A 27,248-nucleotide genomic window follows, 5' to 3' on the forward strand; every position below is an offset into this window, starting at 1 on the left:
AAGGGGACAGAACCAAGGTAAGCTCCTTTTTCTGTCTGCCCCTTTTTTCCTTTTGTTCTGTCAATTGTTTATCAAAGCTGTTGATTCAACATTTATTGTAACCTTGTATATGATGATCAGTCGGGGAAAAATGTGAATCATAATCAACACACTAAAATCACATTTCATTTTCCAAACCACTTATCCTAACGTGGGTTCGCGGGGTGTGTAGCCCTTCCTTGCCATGTTTTTGGAGGAAACCTGCCTACCCAAGGACATTGGAAGAACACTCAATACCACACAAGGAGGCCGTTAGCTTGAATTGAACCAGAGACCTCTGAACTGTGAAGCGGACGTTTTAATAACAACACTGTATGGTTGCTACCGTAACGTTTCACGCAAAACGTCACATTGAGTCGCATGCCAAGTTATTAAAAATACAAAGTTAGCAAATGTACTTACCCTGCAATAAAGCTTGTTAGTGTTATCAATATTCGTGCCAAGTTCTTGACTTCAAGACCCCTTAATCCTCCAACCTGTTGCTAAACGTTTGCCATAACAGCAAGTTGTTGTTTTTTTACAATCTTTCTAGCGTGACGTAATTGACCATTCCAAAGCTGATTGCTCATAAGCGTAAACGTTTGGTTCGATTCATCTTTCACAGTATTTTCCGAGGGTGGGAATTCTTGTTTCCAACGTGACAGTTGCACCGCCCGACAAGCAACCATGCCCCTTCGTGAAAATAACATTAATTTCAATTAGAACTCTTCACCTCAAAGCCCCGGTTCAAGTTCAGTCTAATGTGTACTATTTTAATTTTTTTTATGCTGCCCGGTACCTTATTACCCACAGCCCAGTACCGGTCGGCGGCTCAGTGGTCTATGGCTATTTCACAAATGATTATATCTTGTGTTCTAAGTTGCCTCAAACAGCCATTTAGGCGCTTATTTTATTTTTATAACTTTACTCTCAGATCTGAAATTCTATTATTGTAAAAGCATGCGCAAGTCATTGGATTTTATAGGATTGCATGTGTGTCTCATAATTAGCCTTTTGTTGACACTTGACAAAGCAAACAAAAGTTTTTATTCAGTGACACAAAAAGTCTTAACAGTTTTGCTCAAGGCTAAGTACTCTGTTGGCATTCTGACGATACACACTTACATTGGCAGTTTAAAGCCACCCTGTGTTTAGTGTAAGCAAATGTGCGTCCCCTCAGAGGAGCAAAAACAGTCAACATCAAAATAAAGCATCTGTGTAGTTTCCTAATTTGATCACCGAGCGGTGTGTGTGAGCTGTGGAAAAATATCTCTATCTGAAAAAAACCCTGCAAACCATCTGCTGCATGGCTTATTGCAAGATGTGTGCGTGAGAGGTCTGTGCGTGCCTTTACTCGTGCACGCTACAACTGTGGGGGGATTGGCTGATGGCGACATAAACCTTTAACCCCACCGCCTTCGTTTCCAGACCCCTCTCGTCCTATTCAGAAATAATTAAAACCATCTGGCTGGCTGCAGAGTTATGCTACTACATCCTGTGGCACGCAGTTTCCCTGCTGAGTCTACTGTAAAAAAATAAATAAATTAAACTGTCTCTCACACATAGTTTATTTAAACCACGCAAAAGGTGTTGGGTTTTGCATCAGCAATGCACTTAAAGAGCAATTACTTTCACGATAATAAAATCCAGATAAGGTCATAGCTTCCATGTCTATTTCTATCATATATCAGGCTGTCAAAACTGCAATTATTATATAAAGCAGTGGTGACTGTCTAGCAGCTCAACTAGGTCAGTAGCTATCTGGGTCATTGAGGCAAATCTTCCAATATTTCAAAACAAACGCCCACCATCTCACATGGGCCAAGAAAAAAAATCAATGGCATTAAATTAATGTATGAGGGGAAATGATTAACATGTCTTATTTTATACATTGCTCATGTGATGATTTTTGTGTGTGTCTGTGTGTGCGTGTTTTCAGAGGGTGATGAAACTGGCATCATGGATGGCCTCTTGGAGGCACTGCAGTCCGGTGCTGCTTTCAGGAGAAAGAGAGGCCCCCGTCAAGCAGGTGCGATTCATTGTCACTTAGTTTATTATGGGTTTTCATGCTAACCAACCTTTCTCAAACCATCTTAAATTTGTCACATTACCTTTTTATTGTTTTTATCAGTGTGCACAAAGTTGAACAATCGAATAATCAAAATTACATGATTTATTTTAATTGACCTTAAACAAGATAATCCACATTTTGAATGTGAATTCCTGTAAAAGTTCATGCATTGAAAACTAGACAATGTACCACTATATATACATATATATATTACTTGTATTGTTTTATTTTTTTAACTTCAATTAGTAATAGTGATGTTTATATGTCTTGTAATATCAATTTGTATCCCCCCTTTTTATTTTGTGTTGAACTCTGATCTTTATATACCCAAAATATATCCAATAACAACCACAGCCATATTTGATTTATTATTGGTCTTCATGAATATTACATGAAATGAGTGCAGTAGCTTTTTCTCACTGAAGTCCATCATTATTGGGCAGGCACGATAAAGTTTTTCTTCCTACCAATACCCTGTTCATTTATCAGTAATAACTGTAATGACAACAAATTGTTACAAGCACTTTAACACTGACATGTAAATATTGCAGAAGGTGCATATTATTATTGATGTTTTCATGCAAAACAATGGTCACTTTCTAAAATTATCATGTGCTCTAATTCGAAATGTCTCACATGCCTTGACTAAGAAAATGTACTACTCATTCTTATCAATTGGCATTATCTAAGCTGTAAACATTAGTAGATATAATACCCAAAAATAAATATAAGAATGCTGATGCATCTACATCAGGCAAATGAAACATTTGACCATTTACGGCTGGACGGGTTTCTTAAAATGGCGCACGTGAAGCAGATTTATGGCAGCAATGCTTTGCTAAAGGAGGTCAAAACATTTAAATATTTACACTTTATGTCTAGTACAGAAAAGTAATGCGACTCATTATGGCCAAGCTCTCTGGTGGCCCGCACCCTTTTCAGAGAGGTAGAATATAGATGTGACTGAGTTGTGCTTCCACTGCGTCAAGTGAATAATTATCTGGTCTTTTTTCTCTATTGTGCATCTTAATCATTATCATAACATTCAATATAATACATGTCCAGTAAATGAGGAAACTACATACTTAGCTGTAGATTGTAAAGAGTACAACATGAAATGTTTTTGTTCTTAGTTTTTGGCACTATTACAAACAACTACTGCACTATATTCCATTAGATTATTTTTTAGCCAGTGTTTTTGTCTATCTGTCCGAAGTAATCAAGGTTAACGTTGCAGACTGCTTTGAAATGTGAGCGTCAATTGTTGAGAAAAGCGCAAGCGCGTGCATGAACATTCACACGTTAGAGTATGAGTGTGTGCAACCCTATCCCTCCGTTAATAGAAGCCAGATGTGGAGCGGTGCCTCTGAGTTGGAAGTTAGACCGCATTCTTTTAGGTTTGGGTCTTTTGTATAGTGAATAATAAAATCCAGACAATGTCTTAGCTTTAGAACAGCTAAGCCTGCTTGTGTTGGGTTTGTACTTTTTTGCAATAGATTTCTGTAAGCTTCGCTGACACAACAGAAGTTAAGAACCAAGGGAGTAGTGGCTAACTATATCTTCAATCCCCCACTATATTCTGTTTTGCTCTCTCATTCCTGCGTGTGTGTGTCTAAGTGTCTAAAATGTTGGTAACGTAGAGAAGAAAAATATGTCAATGTAGATTACATTTCATCTCAAACCCTCCCTAAGTCCCGTTTTCAAAGTGAAGTCATCTTAACCACTGGTCAGTAATTTCCATGCTCGTATGGGGGCAGTTTTATGTTTCAGCTTTGTCTAGGGCATGTAGCTACTATTTTACTACAATTCTCAAGTGCTTCTCATCTTGCAGACTATGCTTGGGAGGGGCTGTACGCCATAAAGAGCTGGCTTTGACTTTTTCCGCGAAGCAGAGGGCTTTATTTAGCAAAACCGATGGAGATTTATTCAGTCTTTGACTCATTTGATATGTTTGGTACACCGCTGGAGCCACAGACTTCCTCTATTAGTGAACATAAAAAAAGGTCCTCTCTATACTGGTAAGCGTGGGTATTCTTTTGTCTTAACGTTCCAAAATAGTTTATTTTAATTACTATTTATTTATTTTCAAAGGCAGTGAGGCGCAATGCTTTAAAAAGGAGATTTTTAAGATGAAAGTCAAGTCATGTTTATCTGTATAGCCCTTTTATCCCACAAAGTCTCAAAGGGCTGCCCAGACCACAGACTATTAGACTTTTATTACACCATTCCCTGATCTAAAACCTACATTAGGGCAAAAAAAGCTCAAAACCTCAGCATGAGGAAAGTTGAAGAAACCATGAGAAGGGACTGCACATTAGGTGTGTGATTTTTGTCTTGTCTATATTAGACGTCTCTTCTTGTTTGTAACGGTGTTTGGTTTAGTCTACTAGAGCATTAAACATGTATGAGTAAATGTAAGGAAAATATTTTGTTAAATTCAGTGTGACCACTTAACGTAACTAGAACAGAAACTGGTAGACGCATATTTATTGATCTTTACAGGCACATTATGAAAGCCAAACTTTAAAGCCAAATGTATTCAAATTTATTTTCATTATCACCACAATATATGATGTTTTTTGTCAGTTATTACCTATGAGAAAACATAAGAAATTTGAAGGGGAACTTCACAAAAATTTCTCTAGTGCCCCAACACACTATGAAAGGCCATCTATATTTTATAAAAAATAAAAAGTAAAACGTATCTTTAAAAAGTATTTTTACATTGTCAAAATTTTCATGTCGCAGTCTTAGTGACACTTTGTAAAAATTCTCCACTAGAGGTCGCATCTTAGAATGGAACTGAAGTGTGTTTGCGTTAGAAGCCAGCTTTTCAATTTCCTTGCAAAGATGATTTCTCGCCAGCAACAGGAAATGAAAGCAGGTGTTAATCCGTCAACCAAAGACCAAGCGATCTGGATATACATGAACCAGTTGAAAAGAGCAAATAGCTGTAGTTGGTAAAAGCTGGTCTATGTGGCTAACTCAGTGGCTGACGGGATGAGATACTAAAATATATCAGCAACTGTGGAAGGCGAGTGACATTAAAGGATGAAGCAAGCTATATTACATGTTTATAAGATAATGCATGTGTTTTTGTTTATTATTTGAATCAATAGTGTTTTATTTTAATAAATGAAGTATTTTTACACCACTTCAGGTCGCTATATAATACATACCGTATTTTCCGCACTATAAGGCGCACCTAAAATCCTTTATTTTTTTCAAAAGCTGACGATGCGCCTTATAATACAGTGCGCCTCATTTATGGATCAATTTTAAAATTGCAAAGTTTTCCAACTAACTTGCAGCCGCCGACTAGATTTTCCCCCGAACGCCAAGTAGTACGCGGTGTATGCTGGGATTTATTTACCGGCGTTTCATTGGCTAACCAATGTGTCAATCATCATTTGAATCGATCACTATTGGCTAAAGTTATTCGCAGGTCAAGGGGCGGATCCTTTTTATCATTTACAGGCTGCCATTGGCTTAAACGGCAAACAAAGCCTGCAATTGGCCGAAAAAGATGTGTCAATCATCAGTTGAATCGATCACTATTGGCTAAAGTTATTCGGAGGTCAAGGGGCGGATCCTTTTTATCATTTACAGGCTGCCATTGGCTTAAACGGCGAAACAAAGCCTGCAATTGGCCGAAAAAGATGAATGCGTACAGCATGTGGCTGACAGCATAGAGAAAGCATTTTTTTCTATTCTGTATTTGTAAATATTGTATTCTCCTGGATTTACTACCCTCACGGATATAAGAAGACATTGCCTGCACATTGTTATGAACACAACGACTTCGGTGAGCTACTCCGGCTTTCTATATTATCCCTGTATCTTGTTTCAGACTGAACTCGATGTTTCTGTGATAAGCGGTGTAGATAATGGATGGAATGGAGTGTCTATTTTTAAATTAAACTCAATTCCAAGTGTTTATTGTCATATGCACAGTAAAGTTGCGAGCGAAAAAGAATATAGATACTAAGGAATGGTTAGCATTTCTTGAATCCCAAGACTTTAACCTTCCGAATGATGGAACGATGCATTTGAGTGACATACGGACACCGCATCCGCACGTGTTCTCGACACGTATTTGCGTCTTTGCAAGCTTTCGGAATGTTAAGGGGGTATTAAGTTGGACTGAACTATTTGACTGTTTTGTCCACCTTCCCATTGTAGCGCCTTATAATCCAGTGCATCTTATGTATGTCAAAATTAGGACCAAAACTATTTTTTTGGGGTGCGCCCTATAACCCGGTGCGCCTTATAGTGCGGAAAATACGGTACTCGAGTTTCACGCAGTAATTCAGGTTCAAATTAAAAATACAGTACAGTCCAGATATATGTGTAGAGTTGGAAAGTATAATGTAGATTCAGGTTCAAATTAAAAATACAGTACAGTCCAAATATATGTGTAGAGTTGGAAAATATAATGTATGGAGTGCTATTATACATTTAAAAACAAATATGACATCATAAGCATTGCCTTTTTTATGAAGAACCCCTTTCACCTCCAAAGAAGTTAATCGAGCAAAGTGGGAGCCTATTGAGTCTGTTTCCTAGGTGAATATGAAGCCACGAGTCTGCGCCAGCTCAACTTTGACCTGTACCTCAGCTCATTGCTGCTTTTATAGAATGAGTTGGCAACCTAGGGTCCTCCCAGCTGTCTCACACCTCCCTTCTGCCCACTTCTCAAACACAAGCAGACAAAACACATGCAGCAGATGTCTGCATGCCCATTACAAAGACACACATGTGTGTTTGCATACCAATACAACTCTGTCAAATGCTAAACTACCGATACCCATTCATATAAATTCTTCTAGCTCTCACAACTTGGACATCTGTACATGTCAAGTCTGATCCAAAACCCATCGGTTTATGCACGACATATATTTTGTATGTAAAGGAATGTCTAATCACACACCGCCAAACCATCTGCTCAGTCATGACCCGCATGCAATCAATGCCAGCACCAGTTGACAAAGCACCAATCACAACAAAGCAGCACAGATGATGACAATGGCAACAATGGAGGCACACGCTTGCTCCGCGAGCAGTCTGCCCTGAAAGAAAAGTTGCTCTCCTTCACAGATGTCTACACAATTGAAGTTTTTGAGGAAGGCTTTGATTGGTCACTTCATTGTTGAAGCGTGGATCACTTTACATACACTTTTGTTAACACCAATTTAGGCGTACATGCTTTGAACACCCACCTAGACCATCAGTTCAATAACTCACCTAATTATACACACGCTTTTGCACATCAAATCATAATGGTGACCAAAATAAATAATTTAAAAATGTTCCAGGATCATTTCCTATGACAGGTGAAAGTGTTTTTTTTTTCATTCTCTTTGCTAATCACACACCTATTATTTTCTTCTTTAAAACGTAAAACATGTTTTATCCCAAATGCTAATCAAAAACTAAGAAAGGGGTCCCTAAAAACGTGTTCTTTGTTTAAAACGATAAAGGTAGTGTGGGTAACTTAAAAAGATTCTACTTGTTGGGTGCATTTGCTGGGTTCTATTTAACACTTTTTGTGTCTTGGGTTGGCATTTGCACTGACAGTCCTTTTCTTACTTTCACCAATTTTAAATAAATGAAAACAACCAGCACGTGCATGAAATCCCTCTCTTCCACCCTCTCCCCTCGCCTCTTTTCGTCCTTCCTACTGTGCTGAGTGGCCAGAACACCAACGATAAAACGAAGATAAAAGCACATAGGCAGGTGGGGGATATATATATATATATGTATATATGTATGTATATATATATATATATATATATATATATATATATAAGCCTCTTTGAACTCAGTTGGGCTTTGCTGCTAAACACATACCTAATAAAGAAGATATTTAATCTTTAACTTTTTTAAAGACATCTCAAACAACGCACCCTACTTTTAAATATATATTTTTTACATTCCATGCCAATTACAAGAAACTATGAAAAGTTCATATATATATATATATATATATATATATATATATATATATATATATATATATATATATGTATATATATATATGTATATATGTATTCTCATCATTTTCTCTAAAACTACTACTCTATAAAACATTTTATTCAACAACAACAACATATTTTGCTTGCTTGTGAGAACATGCAGCTATTTATTTTATTTGTTCTTGTCTTTGGACATTTTCAATAGGGTTACTCAATATTTTGTTAAAAATGTTAATTTGCTGACAAAGAACTTACCAACCTCTTTTAACCTGAAATGGGCTGCAAAATTTTTAGTACGCAACATGATAATGCTATCAGTCACAATCGTCCTGCATTCAATGCATAAGCTTTTATTTATGTATTTATTTTGCATGATACCTTTTACAACTTTGTGCGTGTGCATCAAGCAAAATATGTGGTAGTTTGATGAAACCAAGGTAGAATTGTTGTAAACTATATGGGCGGTTTCACATATTCTGGCTTACATTCTGCAGAAAGTGGGAAATTATGAATCATTTGAAAATAACCTTGCGTTTCAATGTGACTTTCAAGACCGCCTCTCACACAGTAGAACCAGAAGAGGGTGCTACAGATCCCTGCTAAATTGGACAGTGCATCGATGATGTCCGACCCAGATTGCTATTTAAGCACACACATTTAGCGTCACTAAACTGTCTGCTGGCATATAATGTCACGGATTGTTTTATTCTCGTCTTTAGTGCCCCCAAGATTCAATGCAACCCGTATCCTGCCCCACTCACACACAAACTAATCGTTTGATCTGAGCCCCTACATCCTATTTTGCTCCCTCTGTTTAACCGGGCCTCATGTCATTGTTGTGTATCAGCTAGTTTTTGATTAGACTGGGGATTTTCAACCTTTTTCAAACTGAGAGCTACGTTTTCCTACTAATTCGAGCAAAGAGCACCCAGTTTTATTTACATTTCTAAAATAGCAACTCATCATGTTGCTTTGTTGTTACTATATTGTTAGAAACAGGGTTAGATAAAACAAGTCAAACACTTAAAAAGCAATATTTTCCAGAAAATCACATTGATCCAGCACTGGTGAGCAAATTTCAGAACAGATCAGCTGTCTTTAGGGGTTACCATGTTGGAGAGCCCTGGATTAGACATTCTGAGGACATTCGCATGTGATGAGAAAAATAATACAACATGGATTTCCTTTTCCATCCAAACCAGTTACATAAGTCCTAGGGATGCACTAAAATTAACATTTTTGGCCAAAACCGAAATCAAATGCTCAATGCTTGGTCAAACAACTGGATACGACAACACAGAAAATTACAATAGAAATACTAAATTAAACAAAGTATTTAGAACATGCATTTGGCACCTACTTGCCTAAAAGTTCTAAAACAAAATTATTACTAGCTGCTTACTTTAACACGTTTTAATAAATTCTCATTAAAAAAGTGTGCTTAACCAAATCCTGTCATAAAACAAAGTTCAATAGATGAAGCAAAGCTGCTAAAGATATAAAAATAAAATAAATAAAATAACACAAGCAAGTGTTTTCTAAAATAGATACAACTGGTTCTCTTCCTTTTTATAAGCACACATTTTATGAGGCAGTTTAGGTTTTAATGGACAGGAGAGTGATTAGTGACAAGTAAACAGTAGTAGAAGGGAACTGATAAATAATGTCACAGTAGTCTGCACAGTATACTGTAACAAACTAGTGTCAATCAGCTATTCGCCAGAGTAAAATTATGACAAAATATGGTATTAAATTAAATCCTCATAGCACATAGCTTAGTGCTAACTAATCAATTTCAAGGACAAACTCAATGTGACACACAAGTGTTTACAAATTAAAACATCTCAACTTCAGTCAGTTAGCTAAGTATCCATGTAAACTTCAGTCAAAGTCAGGCTAGCGGCTAACAAAAACAAAAGCAGTGGGACAAATGTTGTATTACAATATTGGTAGAGCTCCTATTTTGACAGTTTTCCATCTCCTTCCTTCCTTGTTCACAAACTCGCCCCTGAGTGAATACCAGTTACGCAAGGCTCACCTCACTTTAGACATGACATCAACACAAGATCAACTTTTTGGAAGGATTTTTTGTTTTTGTTTTTTCAGCACAACAATTTTTCGTGCTGAATATTGGATGTATGCCATAGTATTTGTTTTTATTTTAAAAATGCAATTTTACTCTTTCCCTTGCCATTCTACAAGCAGTGTGTCAATAATCATCAAAATTCCACCCATCCCTCTATTTTTAAATTTTATGCCTCACGGTTCCCATCCCCTTTCTCCCCACTTGAAACTCCACATTTTCATTTTTGGGTCATGCATTCATTTATTATTTACGGTCTGGAAATAGAATGGGCCACTGTGACATGAAAATGTTATGTAACATGAGTTGTGCTCTCCTTTTCAGACTCAATAATATCTTTATCGCAGCTTATTCTGGAGACATGAGCGGTAACTGCGTTTAGTTTTCGAACTAAGTATTGTTTTGGGTTGACGTTAGTGTTCATTTTGCATGTGTGGTTTGCATCGTCACAACACTGATAGAGCCTCTACAAATGTAAACACATCAATGCAATCCGCCCCTGACCTATTTATTTCAAAATGGCTGCTGCTGCTGTAGAAGAGTGTGTGGGAGAGCAGGTAGGAGAAGGGATGAGTGTGGGTTTTTTTTTGCTCTTTACTCAACACCTCATTCTGTCATATTACAAAAGCATACAGGATGGCTCTTTTTATTTGTTTAGCCTTAGAATATGCTGCTAAGCTGTCATTGTGTCATTCAAAGGCAAAAACCACAAAACTAGGTCCAGAAAGAATCTTAGCTGCACTTTTTTTGCACAACTATGGAAAATAAAGTGTCTTTATTTGATCTATTTAATTACAGACACACCAAGTAAAAATAGCATGACCATCAAAAATATTCAAATAGTCATCAGATTGATTTTTCTGTGTTCGGTTCAAGTTTAACTAAGGAGCACAATAACTATGTATTGTAACGACATTGTTGCATATTGCATGTTATTTCGTCAAGTAGCTTAAGAATAAGAGCTAATAACCTGTTTAATCATTAAACACATTCAAAAAATGATAATCTGACCTTTCTGTTTAAGGTGCTAAATAGATTAACCTTTGAAAAAATGCCTCGTTATAAGCATGGTAAAGCACCTGTTTTAATAGTGTCCTCCTTTTTACAAAAAGAAAAACAAGCAGTAATGTCATGCACAAAATCGCCCATGATTGAAAGCCAGCTTTGCATGGCTCACCTCAAATAGATAAAACTAACTAATGGGCATAGTAACTTTGACACAATGATATACTTTAGTTATTGAAGGGTTTTTTTTTGCCAAGTAGCCTACCACACATGGGGAAAATGTCTGGATCCCACGACTATGAGGTACATCAAATATTAGACCTAAGTTGGTCAAAGAAGCATGATTTTTCCCATTAAAAAAACATAACTACTAATTGTACGTATAAAATATTTGATTAAAAGTATATTGTCAAATTGAAATACAAACAAAAATACATGAAAAATAATTTAAATTATGTTAGATAATCATCACAACTGGAATGAAAATATTTTGGGGCTTTGTTGTTGCTTAATCCAGACAAATTTAATTAATACAATCAATTGTTTTTACTCATTTTGCATTTAGTCCAAATATGTAACAAAAAGCATTTAAGCTTTGAATTGGAAAAGTAACAATTATGAAAACTGTTGGATATGCTTGTGAAAAGCTGTTTTTAATGCATCATGCCTCAAATTCAAATTGCACACACAAATTACTATGACAAATTAATTGCACTAATGTCACGTAACTCATAATTTACGGTTGTTGTTGTTTTTTTACGCATGTATACACCTGCCCCGGATCTTTTTTTAAAAAACAAACTTAAAAAAAAATAAAAAAAAAAATCTGCTCAAGGTTGTTTTGGTGCCACTCTTGTCCCCAGTGTCCCGTTGCCATGCTATCCTCTACTAAAAATCTATTTTTTGTAAAAAGTGTACATTCAAATTATTTAGGTATAATTTCTGATATCAGTTTCAATTGTGCTTTTTTCTGAATGAATGAAAACTTTATTTTGAACATTAGAATAAAAACAGGACAAAAACAATGAGTCAACAACAAAATAATGTTACATAACATGTTCGAAAAGGTGTAGTCAGAAGCAGACGCTTGTGCTTTTCTTCTGTATTATCAACTGTGATGGAAAAGAAGACACTTATATTTTGAGTGTTTGGATAAACAGTATTGAATTTAGTGCTTGAATTAGGGACAAAATATTTAAATTTTCATTTTGAGTGTTCCAAAACAAATTTGATGAAATGGCATATTAACATGGCCATATAAAGGGCTGCATGTATATTCATCCATTAATTGTTTTAGCAAAATAGGATATCGTTTTTTCATCATGCATTGCCAATTTATCGTAATTGTGGCTGTATGAGCAGATACCCCCAAAACTTTTATTATTTAAATTATGCACCCCTGACTCAAAAATGTTCCATATCTTGCATTTGTGTGTGTATATGTGTGTGTGCATGAAACTCATACCACGAGTTGTAGAAATTTGCAGTGATCAAAAAAAGTCCACACACTCTCCAGCTTTCGCCTGCATGGACTTGTTTTGACTTCAACAATATTCTGACATCTCTGTGTTTGCTGTTCTTTCCCAGCCAACCACAGAAGAGCCGGTCACGCAGTCACCAACATCCTGGCCAAAGAACTCATGCAAGAAGATGCGCCTTCCTCCAAGGTGCCCTCAAAGAAGGGCAAGTTTGAGGAGAAGGACGAGCAAAAGATCGAAGCGGGAGACTCGTTAGAAGAACTCCTGGAAGCCCCGCTTCGCTCCAGCTAGGCCACCTTGCCACATTTCTGTTTCGTTATGGTTTGTGTATAATTGTCACTTGAGCGAATTCACTTCACATTGCTGCAGCCAATAATCGATCACTCGTAAAAATGGTTTTGATAGCATGCACTTATTCATGTGTTTCAATTGAATTCACTGCTTAAGCTTTGATGAGGATTAACTAAAAACTTCAGGCACATAAGAGACGCTTCAAACGGTTAGTTTCTCGCAATATCTTTTTAACTTTTAAAACCACTAGGCCCTGTTTGTGTTCGATACATTCTACATTGTACATTGTTGTATGTAAATGATTCTGCTGCGTGCCAATAAGTAAGATTTTCGTCTTTAGCGGAATGCACAGTGGTGAATGTTTAATTCAGGGCTGCGAGGTTTTTTCCGACTATGTTCAAGAAATGACGCACTTAGATGGCAAATGCTAAACATTCCTTTCACTTTTGCCCACTGTGTTATTAGAGAAATTTCTTGTGCAGAGTAAGCAAGGCCACATTATTTTGGGAACACCCTGAATGCAGTTTACATTCCTGTGTGTCTGAATGTGTAATGTGAGCATTTATTTCGGGGTTCCCTACGTATTTGTCCGTCCGTGCCTGTGTTTTTCGTGTAATTACGGTGCCGTTTATTTTGCATTTCGTAAGCAGTTTTGCGGTAATTGCGAAGGATGCTGACTGGAAGAAAACTGGCCAAAAATGAGAGGTTTACAACGGAGCTCGCTGTCATCTGTTGGGTTTTTGATTTATTCTTTGGGGCCAATATTCATTGACAACCCACCATCTACATACTAGCGCTTTAAAGTACTTCAACATCAGCAGTTACGCAAGATTTGCTTTGATTCCTATGCAAACAATTACTGTCATACCTAAGTGACCTTTTTGCTTTCTTCTGTAAGCTTAATGTAACTGGATAAACTGATATCAAGACGCTGATTCGACATCTTCTGTAAGTCGCACTGGTGACCTGGAGGAGTTTGGCTTGAAAGAGATGTGATTCAGGGAAGAAATGGCCTGCTGGTGGCGCTGATAATTTTGCACACTTTGAAGTAATAACCTGCTGTAACTGTTGTTTTTAAGCCAAGGATGTTACTTGGATGTGTGTGCCAGATACTGCAATGTGGATCAATTTGATATGAAATAAAAGGGAGGCAAAAGCAACGAACGCATTAATGGAAACTATTTTTTTTCCTAGTTTCGGGGTTGGTTTTTTCCTGTGTTCATTTTTACGGATTTTTAATCTTATTAAATGCATGTGCTTTGCTTTTTTTGTAAATGTTTATGAATTCATACGAAAACAATTAAAATGTCAAAGTCATTTTGTTTTAAATTGCCTGTGTGGATGTATGATACTATTTGTAAGGATTGGGAACCCTAATACAGTAACCACCCCAGGATACGGTGACTCCGCCCTACAAAGTTTTCCTTTGAGTGTGGAACAAGGTGCTTTTCGACCCCTCATTATAAAATTTTCCCCAGCAAATCTACAAATTATTTGTGTGCCCAGAAAAGTAAGACATTCTAACTTGCAGTTTTTGTGAGTATGTCCTGCCCTTTGCGTCTTTAAGATGCCTGTCTGCTATTCAACGTCATATAAAATACTGGTCCGTGATTGGTGTGCGTCGCTATATCTTGAAGATGACATTATGCTAGTGGCCTAACTACCACAATACATTTCTCTTTGTTAAGCTCAGAATCTTGTGTGACAAACTTTTATTTGTTTAGTCATTGGTCTCAGGACTAAAGGAAGAAGCAAGTCGATAAATACAGAAACAAAGAAGTAGACATCTGATGAAGTCACACACATTGTACCCTCAATACGGAATACGGCAGTAAACAATCAATTGGGACAATAGTTATAAGCATGACAGTCCTCTTTGGTTTAAGTTTTTAAATTCTATTTTACTTTGTAATCTGCTGTTTCTCCCCCTTCTGCATCCACCCACTAACACCACTGTACCAGCTCGATTCAAGTCACAGTAAAGGTAAATGCAATTTTATTTTTCCTGTTTATTTATCCTGTATGCTTATGTTGTTTAATCATATACACATAGTTTCTTTTTTTCTGTGGAGCTACGGGCTTGGCACACATTAGCTGATTATCATAGTTTTCTTTCCCTGCTATATGACAATTTTACCTTGTGTTCCTAACCTCAGAACGTATTTCTGCTGTATCTGAGGGTCTACTTTATAGTACTTTTTGGGGAGGCGAAAACCCCTTATTTATTGCTCCAGCTCCTCCCTAGCCTCCAATAGAAACACATATTGAAGTTTAAAAAAAAAAAGTTATGGTGCACTCTGCACATCCAGCGTTTTATTGCTAGCGGAGGAATGTATAAACAGCGGAAAGTACTTCATTTCACTCATGCATTCCATCACTCTGCAGTTCCAAATAGCCAAATTTGTTTTCCAGCATGGACTCTCTGCCTCATACTGACATGGTAAAATGACTTTGCTCTGTTTTGATCCTCTTTATGCAAACATTTAGTTAGTCTTTTACTTTTGCTTCCCAGTTTGTGGTGTATAAGAACCAGACCAAAACCGCATCAGTTTTTCTCACACGGCCCGTCATCTTGTGTTTTAGTAATATGACTTGCTGTATAGCTGCTTCGTGCTTTCTCCACTAGGGCCAGGAATTCTTGAGACTGTAATCGAGTCATCTCCTCCAAGGACGCTTCCAGTCATCCTGTGTGGAAATATGTCCGAATTTCCACGCTGTGTCACTGCAAAACCACAAGCGAATGCCAGAGAAAGCATCTGGGGAGTTTGCCTGACCTCTGTGTCAGCTGAGGTGAGGAAGCCTCTCCAATTTTGCATGAGAAGGAAGACACTGGGTTTTTATCAGAGTGAAATAGAATTAAATTTTATCCTCTCAGTTTGAAAAATTAAAAGTGTTATTTTGGTGTGACTGTTGAATGTACAATCTACCTGTTTTGCTTTAATGGTGTTGTTTTTGTCTAAATTATAATATTAAGAATGAAAAGGATTATATTTTTTTCATTTGGAAAAATATTTTCCTTAAAACAATTTTTTTGTCTCATTGTTTGTTTTCATGTTCCTAATTTTAAGTTTTAACAGTAAAATATTTGTGCAAAGTAACTCATTGTTTTCTATTTTTTAATAGTAAAATACTTCAAATGAAGAAAATTGTCTGACAATACTATTTAAAGTATTTTTTTCTTCGTATTTTGTAGTAAGATACTTAAAAATGAGAAAAATTATATTTTTCATCAGAAAATACTCATTTCAAGTATTTATTTTTCTTACAGTAAAATACTTAAAATAATTTTGTCTAATAATTTTCTTCATTTAAAGTGTTTAAATGAATAGTGAAACACTTAAGGAAAATTAACATTCTTAGATAATTTTTGTTATTTAAAGTATTGTTTGAATTATTGTAAATGACTTAATGAGGAAAATCATTGTTTGATAGTTTCCGTCACTTAAAGTATTATTTAAATTTTGTCGTAAAATACTTTATAAGGAAAATATAATGTTGCCAGATAAGTTCCTCTTTTAACATATTGTTTAAATGTTATAGTAAATTCCTGTAACGGGAAACGTTTCTCACAAATGATAATTTTCCTCATTAAGTATTTTACTGTAAAATTTAAACAATATTTTAAATGAGAAATTATATCTGACAAAACTGTAAATTTCCTCCCTTTAACTAGTCATGAAAAAAAAAACTTATATGCAAAATTCCCTTTTGTTTTAGATAATATTCCTCATTTGAAGTATTTCTAATTTTTGGCAATTTACCAATTTTCCTAATTTGTAAGTATTTTACTTGAATGAGCAAAATTACCTTTTGTGTCACATAATTCTCTTTATATATTATTCTATATCATTTATCTTTTATTGTATTGTAAAATACTTCAAATGAGGAAAAACATCAAATATAAAGGTCGTTTTGCTCATTTTTTAAATGTTTTAATGTCATAATAAACCATAAAATTAGCTAGAAAAAGTTAATTTAGTTTATTTTGGAGTACCTTCATATTTTATAATTAAAGTGTAGTATTAAATTAACAAATACATTCCCAAGAAATATCTCTTCAGATTATAAATGAAAAAAAAGGTACATTTTCATCAATTCATCTGTTAACGATCTCTTAATATTTCAAATGTTACTACAAAGTAATTGATCATGTTTATTTTTTAGAAAAATATGTTTCAAGTAATACTTTAAAAATTACCCTAATCTATTTTTTAAAAAATGCCCACTGTACGGATATATATATATATATATATATATATTTTTTTTTTTTTCCAAATTAGACGCCTGCGTTTGGTTGATTATCAAAAGCATTTTTGGTAACATGAGAAAAAGTATTTGCAATAGGAAATTATGTATTTAAGAATTTAACATCATATTTTTGTAGATGGAAAAAACATATTAAAACACTTTTCACGTTGAAATTATTTTTTTAATGAAAATTAGGGTGAATATAAACATGCCTTGAAGCAAATAACTGATAATTTTGCTCAATTTTAGATTTTTGGGGTTTCAAAATTAAAACATTTTTCTTCTCATTTTAGTAGTTTATTTGCTAGATTATAGATGTAAAACACTCCTTTACTAGGTACTGTATGATAGGCAGCGTTAAAGGTACATTTTGTAATATTTGACCACTAGATGGCTCTATCTTGTCTAAGGCAAACTAAAACTTGTGCCAAATGAAGGCAGCAAGATGTCAGACAAATATAGCAGCAACTACTAGGAATAGATTCTGCTATGTAAAAGAAATAAATTCTAGACCTTTGAATATTATAAATATTACCGTTGGTATGATAGTTCATGTGTTTTTGCATACTATTCAAATCAAAGTTTATTTTTTTATTTTTAATGAATGAAGGTATTTCAGTGCTTTAAGGGGAACTACAAATTAAACAATGCCCTTTAAAAAGTCATTGTCTATGGTTCTTTTTAAAAAGCAGTTCATAAATAGATATAAATGTCTAGATCAGTTCACTAGTCATTGTTTAAAAAAAAATACCACATAAGGAAGTAATACCCTGCATTCTCAAATAAAACATCATTACTTTGCCCTGCATTTAGAAAAAAATGTTTTGATTTTACCTATATCTAAGAACAAAATATGATTTGCATACTTTATCTGAATATTCATTGTGGCAATTTCTCAGATAAAAAAAAAGCTTTTGTATGATAAACAAACTCTGATTTGTCCTGAGAAGAAAAACCGATTAAAACCCGTCTAATCCATCAAGACGTATCTACCCCTCCTGGTTACCCACAATGCTTCACTCCCCTGTTGTTATTGTGCTTGTGAGGAATTGATGTGTGCGTGCGCGACCTTAAAGTCTGCAAAGCAGGTCTCGACAAAGAAAGAGGGCAGCATTATGTGCCAGACGACCCATCCACAGCGGAAACGGGCCACCAATGGCGAGGCTTGCTCATGTTTTTCCCAGCCTCTGATTGGCTGGCCTGCCCGGGCTGTCGGTCTCCAGGTAGCAAAGTCAACCTCGGAGGAGGGGAGGGCAGCAGACGAGATGAGTTCTCAGCTGTGGATAAATTAAGACTATGTGTTTTGTTTCCAAACGATCTTTTCATCAGTGTTGCAAGTATCACAGACATAAAAGATTTACCGTATTTTCCGGACTTCAAGAAACAGCCGAGAACCCTAAACTGGCCAGAAATTTGAATGTACCCCTTATAATCCGGTGCACCTTATATCCAGAAAAATTAGAAATATGTTATCATGTTTGTGCAATTATCAATCAGTCGATACATTTTATCATTGACCACCATTGCATAATAATGGTGGCAACGGGGTTTAAACCAAATATCTGGCTCCTAGGGACATGAATGGTTGTTCACCATTGCACAGCATTGGATGCATTGGGAATTAAACCCATATCGCATTGGGAAGCGCACCGGATCCACTGGTTCTCAACTAGTCAGACTTAGGGACCCACCATTCCCCCCTATTCACAACATGTGACCCAAATCATGAAAAAAAATCCACTTCTCAAATGTAGAAGGATTGTGGAAGTTAAGCAGTGATAGTAAATCATATTTACCTTTCTTTCAAAAACCAAATAAGCAGCAAAATCCAAAACAACTTTAATTACCATATAGATGGTACCTCTATAGTTGCTTTAAAATAGCCACAGACTAAAATAAATTCTAAAGGTTTTAAAACCTAATTTACTGTACCTAAACATTGATAATAATTTAGTTATGTTGGTAAAAAAAAAGATGAATATACTGGGAAAAACCCAAACAGTCTCAAACCATCAATGTACCTTCAAGCAGCGCTTCAATGGCAGACACCATTTTCATATTTCTCGATTGTTTCCTTCTACCCAATCTTTGTTGTCACTTTCCCTACTTTTCCTTGTCCTTTATTATCACTAACTTTCCTGAGACTCATTATTATGGACAGGAAAAGGAAATAAAATCAACAAAAGCACAATAAAATGGGATGTGGTCCCCTCAAACGCCGTAAATTTACAGAACAGAAAAAGGAGCTTGCCATCTACTCTTTAGGAGTGTAACCAACCCTCTGGTTTTTTTTCTAAGCGTTATTTTTCCAAAGCAAAGGCCTACTGAAAACGGGTCCGCGACCCGCTCTTGGGTTCCGACCCACCAGTTGAAAAACACTGCACTAGATCACCAGGGATGTAGATGATACATGAAAAGGCATTAAGTCTTATCTTATAATACAGACGCTGCCCTACTTACAAATGATATAGGTTCCTGATGATCGTTCGTAAGTTGAATTTTTTTCGTAAGTTGCATCAGTGCGTTTAAGGCTTGTATAAGTAACCTGTATTGTTTTGTTCTGAAAAATAAAAAAATCATAAAATTATATACTATATAAAGATAAACGAAGTTAAATTTAACTTTGGGAAGATGGGCTTCAAGAGTTAGGGCACTTCCTCCCCCGTGGTAAAAAGTGGCCAAAAAAAGCAATCCAACCATTTTCTCGACAGCATCAAGCTTTCTTATTCCACTTTAATTTCAAAAGAAACGTCTCGCCTCTTCTTTACACTTTACACCAACCATATTAAATGGATGCTTGAAATATTAAACAATAAAAATGTCAACGTTCTAAGCGTGCTGGAGATACAGTATAGAATCTTTACACACAAACTAGGAAAAGGAAGTGGATTTCTCCTTCGGGGTGGATGCTGGGCGAGCTCTCACAGCGCCACCACACGCCGGTAGCGGCAGAAAGAAGCACTACAGTAATGTCCTGTACTTGGAAAAAGGTGCACACAATACAATATCTAACAGCAATGTCCGAATATTTTTCGACATCCCCCAAAAAATGTTCGTATCTACCATTTTTCGTAAGTACGGAAGCGTCTGTACACCATTTTAGTCACGGTACCAGATATATGAAAAATGACAAAACAGAACAAAGTTTTGAATACGTGTGGCCGTGCGTTCGAATATTTCAGGATAAACGCATTACTTCCCACACTTGCTTTCCCTTCATTCAGTTCAGAATCTTGCCAGTCGGCGACATAATACTGTATTTCAATAGTCCCCAACCTTTTCTCTACCATGTGGACTGGTTTAAACTAGCGGGAGGTGCAATAAAACCGAATGCCTTTTCATGTGTCATCTCTATCCGTTGCGGTCTACATAATAGGATTCTGCTCACTCCTCGCCGCAATCCGGGTTTGATTCCTATTGCATCCATTGTTTTGCAACTGGGATAATTATCAGCTGATCAATCAATGCACCAACATGGAACTTAAAACTTTCAGGTAACCCTGGCCTTTACAGTAGTTTTAATTTCATGCGCCTTATAAAAGGATAAAAATATCACAGAAGGGTATTTTGGGGTTGCGCCAGTGCACCTTATACTGAGAAAAATACGGTCATTCAACCTCTGACTTGGCAGTCGGCTCTTAAGCTGTTCTCATTTGAATTTCTCTCTTTCAGATAAGTTTGGAAGCAAGCCGGTTCTCATTTGTTCACTTTGGACACTTTTCAACTTTCCAGCGGGTTTACAAATCTTAACAAAAGAGGTCTGGATACCGTCAACCCTCCCCCTTTTTTTCCTTTTTCATTTTTGATGATTAACATGTGGCTAAATGTCTTAATTTATTAGCAAGAGAGCTAATGCATTCTATGGCCATCACGTCTCAATGTTGTGTCCTTAATTCAGATGTCATGGCTGCTGTATGACAACCTGTTTGCGACACGCTATTACATGATTAACACAGAGCAGCTAAAGTGTCAACCGATTGACCGTGCTATCATGCTAAGTCACGTCTTTATCGGCACAGGAAAAATAAAGCAAACAATATAAAAAGAAAAAGTGATCGGCCATCCAAAATGTTAAAAGAGCCATAATGAACCAAGAAAAAAAAAAACACGAATATGTCGCACAAAATGTAAAGTAAGCTATTTGATACATATTATACATGTTCTTAAAGCTTTAGAAAACTTGGAGAATGTTTGTGTCCTATTTGGCTTACGGAAAACCACAAAATTGTCAAGAACCGGAACAGGATCAGGACCCAAATGTGTGACGTTTCTCACACAAGCCTTTTATTTTATGGGAAATGGGTCATGCACGTTTGGCAGCAGTGGAATGATAGGAAGCCAGAGGCCGAGGAGATCGATCCCAATTGCCCGAGCAGATATCGGACAGATGGGGTCGATACCGGACAGGACGGGACAGACCGGATATATATCAAAACAGTATATCGAAATTAAAGAGGACAAACTAGACGGGAACGAAACTGGATACCGAAATTAAAAAGGACAAAATAAACGGGAACAATACCGGACAGGAAATACCAACAGGAAACAGGACCAAGTGGAAACCCACGTCTTGCGAGGCAGAAGTTCGTTGACGGACTGACAAAGGAAGAGTGAGAGCACTGAGCTTAAATAGACGGAAAGCCAATCTGTCAACGAGCGCAGCTGGCGCCACATGGGCGGGGCCTATTGGGCGCCATGGCAACCGTGACAAAAATGACAAAAAATATAGATAATCAAAGGTGGGTATTAACGAGTAAAATTTACTCCGTTGCATTTTCCTGCGTAAGTTATGGAACGTTTTGGGATTCTGGGAATACTTGCAAATTTCTATACTTTTAACTTTTCCTCTATTTGTGAAGAGGAAACGGTACTCAAAGCAGGTCGTAGCCGGAACGGGAGCGCAGACATCGTCGGGATCAAAACAGGTCGTAGCCGGAGACAAACGGAAGCAAAAAACGGGACACGTGGGAGTCGGGGCCGAAAAAGGCTTGCCTTGTATCAACGGAGGTTCGCAGACAGACTGACAACAGGTGACTGACAGGACTGGGTTCAAGTAGTGACAGAGAGTCAATCAGAACCCGCGGAGGTTGGCGCCAAATGAGCGGGCACAGCTGATTCCCATCAGTAATCATGACAAGCAGAGGTTTAAAAAAAAAGGAAAATTTCTATTGATTTCCTGCACCCATTTATTTTCAAGTTTTTCATTTCCAGTCACTCAGAGTTCAATATCGGTTGTAAGACCTACTATGTATTCATGCAGAATACATGTTTATTATCGTTCATAGGATCAAACTGATTAATTGTACTTTTCTCATCTCATCTCATTAGCTGCACCGCTTATCCTCAGTAGGGTCGCTGGGGTGCTGGAGCCCATCCCAGCAATCATCGGGCATTGGGCAGGGGACACCCCAAACTGGTTGCCAGCCAATCGCAGGGCACACAGGGACAGACAACTCACTCGCTCATTCACACCTAGGGACAATTTGGACCGGCCAATCCACCTGAAATGCATGTCTTTGGAATGTGGGAGGAAACCGGAGTGCCCGGAGGAAACCCACGCCAGCACGGGGAGAACATACAAACTCCGCACAGGAAGTCCGGTAGCTGGATTTGAACCCACACACGAAGTTCCCTAAACACTGCGCCGCCGTGCTGCCCTAATTGTACTTATTAGTTTTGCAATAAACATTTTCAATCATTAGAATTAAATAGCATTTCAATTACAAATATTATGAGTAAAAAATAAGGAAAAGGGCAAAACTCTTAAAAAAAAACTAAAAATAATGAAAATAAAAATCATTAGAATCAATTCCATATGTATTGTCTTCTCTAGACTACTTTTTTAAAAATACTCATATTTAATTTAGACTACCCAAATTATTACCTTTTTTTTGTTGTTTTTACAAGTAGCCTTCATTCTTTTTACCCCCTGTGTAACCCTCAGGCCATTTTTGTCTTCAGATCTCAGACCCTGACCCACTTGGTGACCTGATTATTGTTGATCCGTTTTCAATTTTGAGGTCTTGTTTTTCACTCTCGCCTTCTCTCTCTCTCTCACAGACCTCGCAAGGCAATAAACAGTCGATTGACCTACAAGTTGATGAGCTTGCAGCAATTTGATTTCAAGGAGGAAGAGGACTGCTGTTTTCATTGTCACACTCGTGAGCTGAAATTCTCTTAAACTCCTCATTCTTCTTGAATAGAGTTTCATTCATGCACTTTCTACAATCATACCTGTTTTGGGGGGGGGCAATGAGTTTTAAGAGCTTTATTGTCATCCCCAGCTGCAAGACAATAAAACCCCAAAGGAAAAAAGGCAGAGGCGATGACATCATTCCCTTTGCACGGTTGCCATGGTTACCCCCACATCCAGCCAGGGTAGAATAAGGTCTTTGCACCAGCTTCCCCTGATGTTTTTTTTTCCTATTTTCTCTCCTTTGTTTCACGTTTAAAACCAGGCCTGTAGGCTATATTGCAGATGTTTCTCTCAATCTTGACGATTGTGATTTGGATAGAACAGCTGCACGGTGCCAAAGACAAAACATTAGGTACACCCTTACAAATGCGTTTCACGAAACGTGGGATTGGAATGTAGCCAGGTTCTAAAATAAAGTCGAAAGAGACGACACTGCATCCGAGCGGGTGGGGGTCTGCTGGTGCCTATTAATGGGGGCTAGCGTAGGCTATTGTGCAGCGGTATTATAGTAAGCTGCTTATGGCGATGTGACTGCAAAGACGGGTTCACTTGCATCGTTTAAATTATTTTTACCCAGTATTTATTAACTATTTTTTGTATTTTATATATACGTTCTTTTCCTTTCACCTTCCTGCTGCTTACCAGGATGCTGATGCTTCCGAAAACACATCCTCCTTTGAGGTGCGGCAGCCGTCAGGAAAGAGGCGGGGTTGGTGGGGTTGGTTTCTATGGAAACTGGCTGTCTGCTTTGCCCCCGGCGCAGACGGCATCTCTTGTTGCGAGGTTCTGAAGAACCGCTTCAATATTTGACATTCATGGGCATGGACACAGTGACACACATTGCTGCTGACCTCCTGAGAAGATGAAGAAGAGATGATGATGATTGTAGGACACTCAAAAATGGCTCATTGTCAGTCAGGAAAACCTTACAGAGAGTCATTAAGATAGCCCAGAAAAGCATGGTCTGCTCTCTACCCAGTTTGGGAAACGTTGCTGGCTTGCGATGCTGCAACACAGCCAACTGCATTATAAAGGCTTGGAACCCTATTATTGGGAACATTTTGAAAAAATAGAAATAAAACTGTTTTTGTTGTCAGGCAGGTAAACCTGTCATTAATACAGCCTATAAAGTAATGGGTTGCTCCCCGCCCAGTCTGGAGGTTATTGCCAGCTTTTTCTGTCACAGAGACCCAACAACATCGTAAAAATGACTTTTTTGGGACTTGGGACCCCATAACAATGTTCCCTGTAATTTTCCATGGGTCTGAGCGTTCACACAACGTCGGTGAGCAACGCTTGAAACAACAGTGAGCTACAGCAATCCCAAGTGTGGCAACTAAGTCATTATCAAACATGTCCAAAACCTGACATCAGGGTTACATTTTGCTGAGTTTCCAGCAATGCAAAATTATTTTTCACTTTTGATTGAATTGACTAATGTATGATTGCCTACAAACATCATTTGTTTTTACAATTCTTTCACAAGATTTCCATTTCTTTTATTCCTGGTATCTTTTGTCGCATAATACTAACATTTTTGGGGGCTTATTTAGTCGGTTGCCCGATACAGAACTTTATTTATTTATATTTTTAGTGGAAGTACAATGTTGGCAACAATATTAACTTGATATCATTGGAAATTATTTGAATGCAACACAAACGTTTCCTCTTTTTCCGTTTTTTTCTCCTTTTTTTAAAATTCCTTTTTAAAAAAATCTCATTGTGTTTATTTTTTCTTAGCTGTTACTTTTTTCTTGCTTTTTTGTTCTCTATTATCTTTTTTGCATTTATTTGCTTCTTTCTTTTCTTCTAGGTTTTTTCCCGAATTTTTCCTGCTCTTTTTTTCTCTTTTCCTCTCCTTTTGGTTGTTTTTTATCCTCAGCTTTTCACTACTTTTTCATTATGGTATTTTTTTCTATGTATTTCCCCCCTTCCTTTAAGTCCTTTTTTTGTGCAGAATTTACATAATATTTGGTCGTGTAGGGATAAAAAAGCAAAAACAACCTGAAGAGCTGTTTGGGACCCAAAAGAGCCGGTTCTTTTTAGTGAGCCGAGCTGAAGAAGCCGGTTCTCGAAAAATTCTACTGACTTTACTCAACTTTGTTCTACTTCGACCTTGACTTCCAAATACCGCATTTAGAACACAACCTCAGGGGAACCCTTGTATTTTTATCTTCATGCACTGTAACTTTGACTTTATTTGCTTTTTAATCAGCAATTTCAAGCCCTCATTTTTGTGAGCTGAATAGATTTTCTTGTGCGCGGAAAAGCTCTGGGTAGTGCGCAATTGCGCACACACGCAGCTTAGAGGGAACATTGCGCTGGATAGATTTTCTTGTTCGCTGAGAATGTGCGGGCAGTGCGCGATTGCGCACGCGCGCAGCTTAGAGGGAACATTACCCCACAATGGGGCATGTTTGAAGATTTAGAGTTGTCTTTATTGTCAGAAAGGGCAAAATTTCCAGAGAGCCCTCAATGAAATTCAGAAAAAAAAATATCCTGATCTCTACGCCTTCTTGGGGACATTGCCAGCTTGTAATATCACATCAGAGCCAACAACATTTTAAAAATTATTTTTATTGAACCTCGCACACCTTTTTTGGATTAAATTCGTTTTTATCGTTGGACAGGAAACCGTACAGAGTCATCAACACAGCCCAGAAAACCATGGGCTGCCCAGTTTGGAGGACATTATAAAAAGTATTTATTTGGGCTTGGGACATCATTATGTCCTCATGTTTCCAAAATGTAAAATTGTCTTTATTGCCAGTCAGGAAAACTTTACAAATAATCATCAACACAGTCCAGACAAACTTGGGCTGTTCTCTGGCCAGTCTGGGAGACATTGCCGCCTCGTGATATTGCAGCAAAACCAACCATATTATAAAAAAAAAAAACATCTAGGCTTCACACTAATTACTCCAGTTTTGATTTCTTTAGGTTTTGGTTTTCCCGGGCCGCCCTTTAAATATAAGAGTACATATCCACCCTTTTCTACTTCTTTACGACTCATTTGACCTATAGAACATCTTCCAGTCTAAAAGTGATTGTCAGCCACTTCAATTTGGCACTTGTGAATTTTACAGCCATTATTCTGCAGCTTTTATTTAGACCAACATTTTGTCTTACCATTCGGTATAAAGAATCTCGGGGACAAATAAAACCATGTGCTGCTTCAGTAGTAACGCAAAAAAATGTTATAAATAAATGATTCAAGGTCCCAGTTTTAGGGCATTGGGATTGTCCATCTGTTTCAGTCCATGTTTTGGCATCCTCAACCCCCACCCTGCTCCCAATCCCCATTTTCCCAATCCTTAAACCCCCATTGAGACACCCTCTGCAGCGCTCGCTTCTCAGTAGATCATCAGCTTCTTTTCACTGGTGTCGTTGTCACGGAAACGGAACATTTCCCCCTCGTGAGGCATGGAAATGTGCAGCAATGACACTGAAGCATGCAGACAACTCTGCAACAGGTGTTGCTGAGGAAAACTAGCAGCTGCCCGAAAGATATTAGACACTAATAGGCGTGCATGAGCCTTTTCAGTGGAATATTAACTCCTTTGGCAAAAGTATTGGGACGCCAGGTTGGTCACTGTGTGAATATGGTTAGGCTGGGGTAAGTCAGGTGAAATTGTTGAACAGGGGGGCGGTAGGAAACTATGGTAATGTTTAGGTAATAGTTTTCAAGCCCCCGGCTCATCCCTGAAGAGCGGGAGGACACTTTACACCGACAACAACAGCGACCAGATAATGAAGGTGCTGTATGTGTCAGGTCAGGAGGCTTCTCCTGCTACTGGTAACCATGGAAAGAGTTTCTATCTGTTTCATGTAGAGGAGCAGACTTCTACCAAAAAACGAAAATGACCAGCTCAGGGATGAGCAC

At 37.4% G+C, this 27,248-nt stretch overlaps 1 protein-coding gene across 1 annotated transcript in view; it reads left to right on the forward strand.

The window, feature by feature from the left end:
* The window catches only part of diaph1 (diaphanous related formin 1), a 125,721-nt gene extending 111,483 nt beyond the window's left edge, over nucleotides 1–14,238 (forward strand). The window contains exon 28 of the mRNA XM_088343679.1: nucleotides 12,740–14,238. Within this exon, the coding sequence (XP_088199805.1) occupies nucleotides 12,740–12,921 (182 nt within the window). The 3' untranslated portion in view covers nucleotides 12,922–14,238. The remainder of the gene's footprint in view (nucleotides 1–12,739) is intronic.
* Nucleotides 14,239–27,248: the final 13,010 nt, after the last annotated feature.

Source organism: Urocampus carinirostris, chromosome 9 (genome assembly GCF_059441175.1).
Source record: "Urocampus carinirostris isolate Australia breed hairy pipefish chromosome 9, RoL_Ucar_1.0, whole genome shotgun sequence".
In the NCBI taxonomy this organism is placed as follows: Eukaryota; Metazoa; Chordata; class Actinopteri; order Syngnathiformes; family Syngnathidae; genus Urocampus; species Urocampus carinirostris.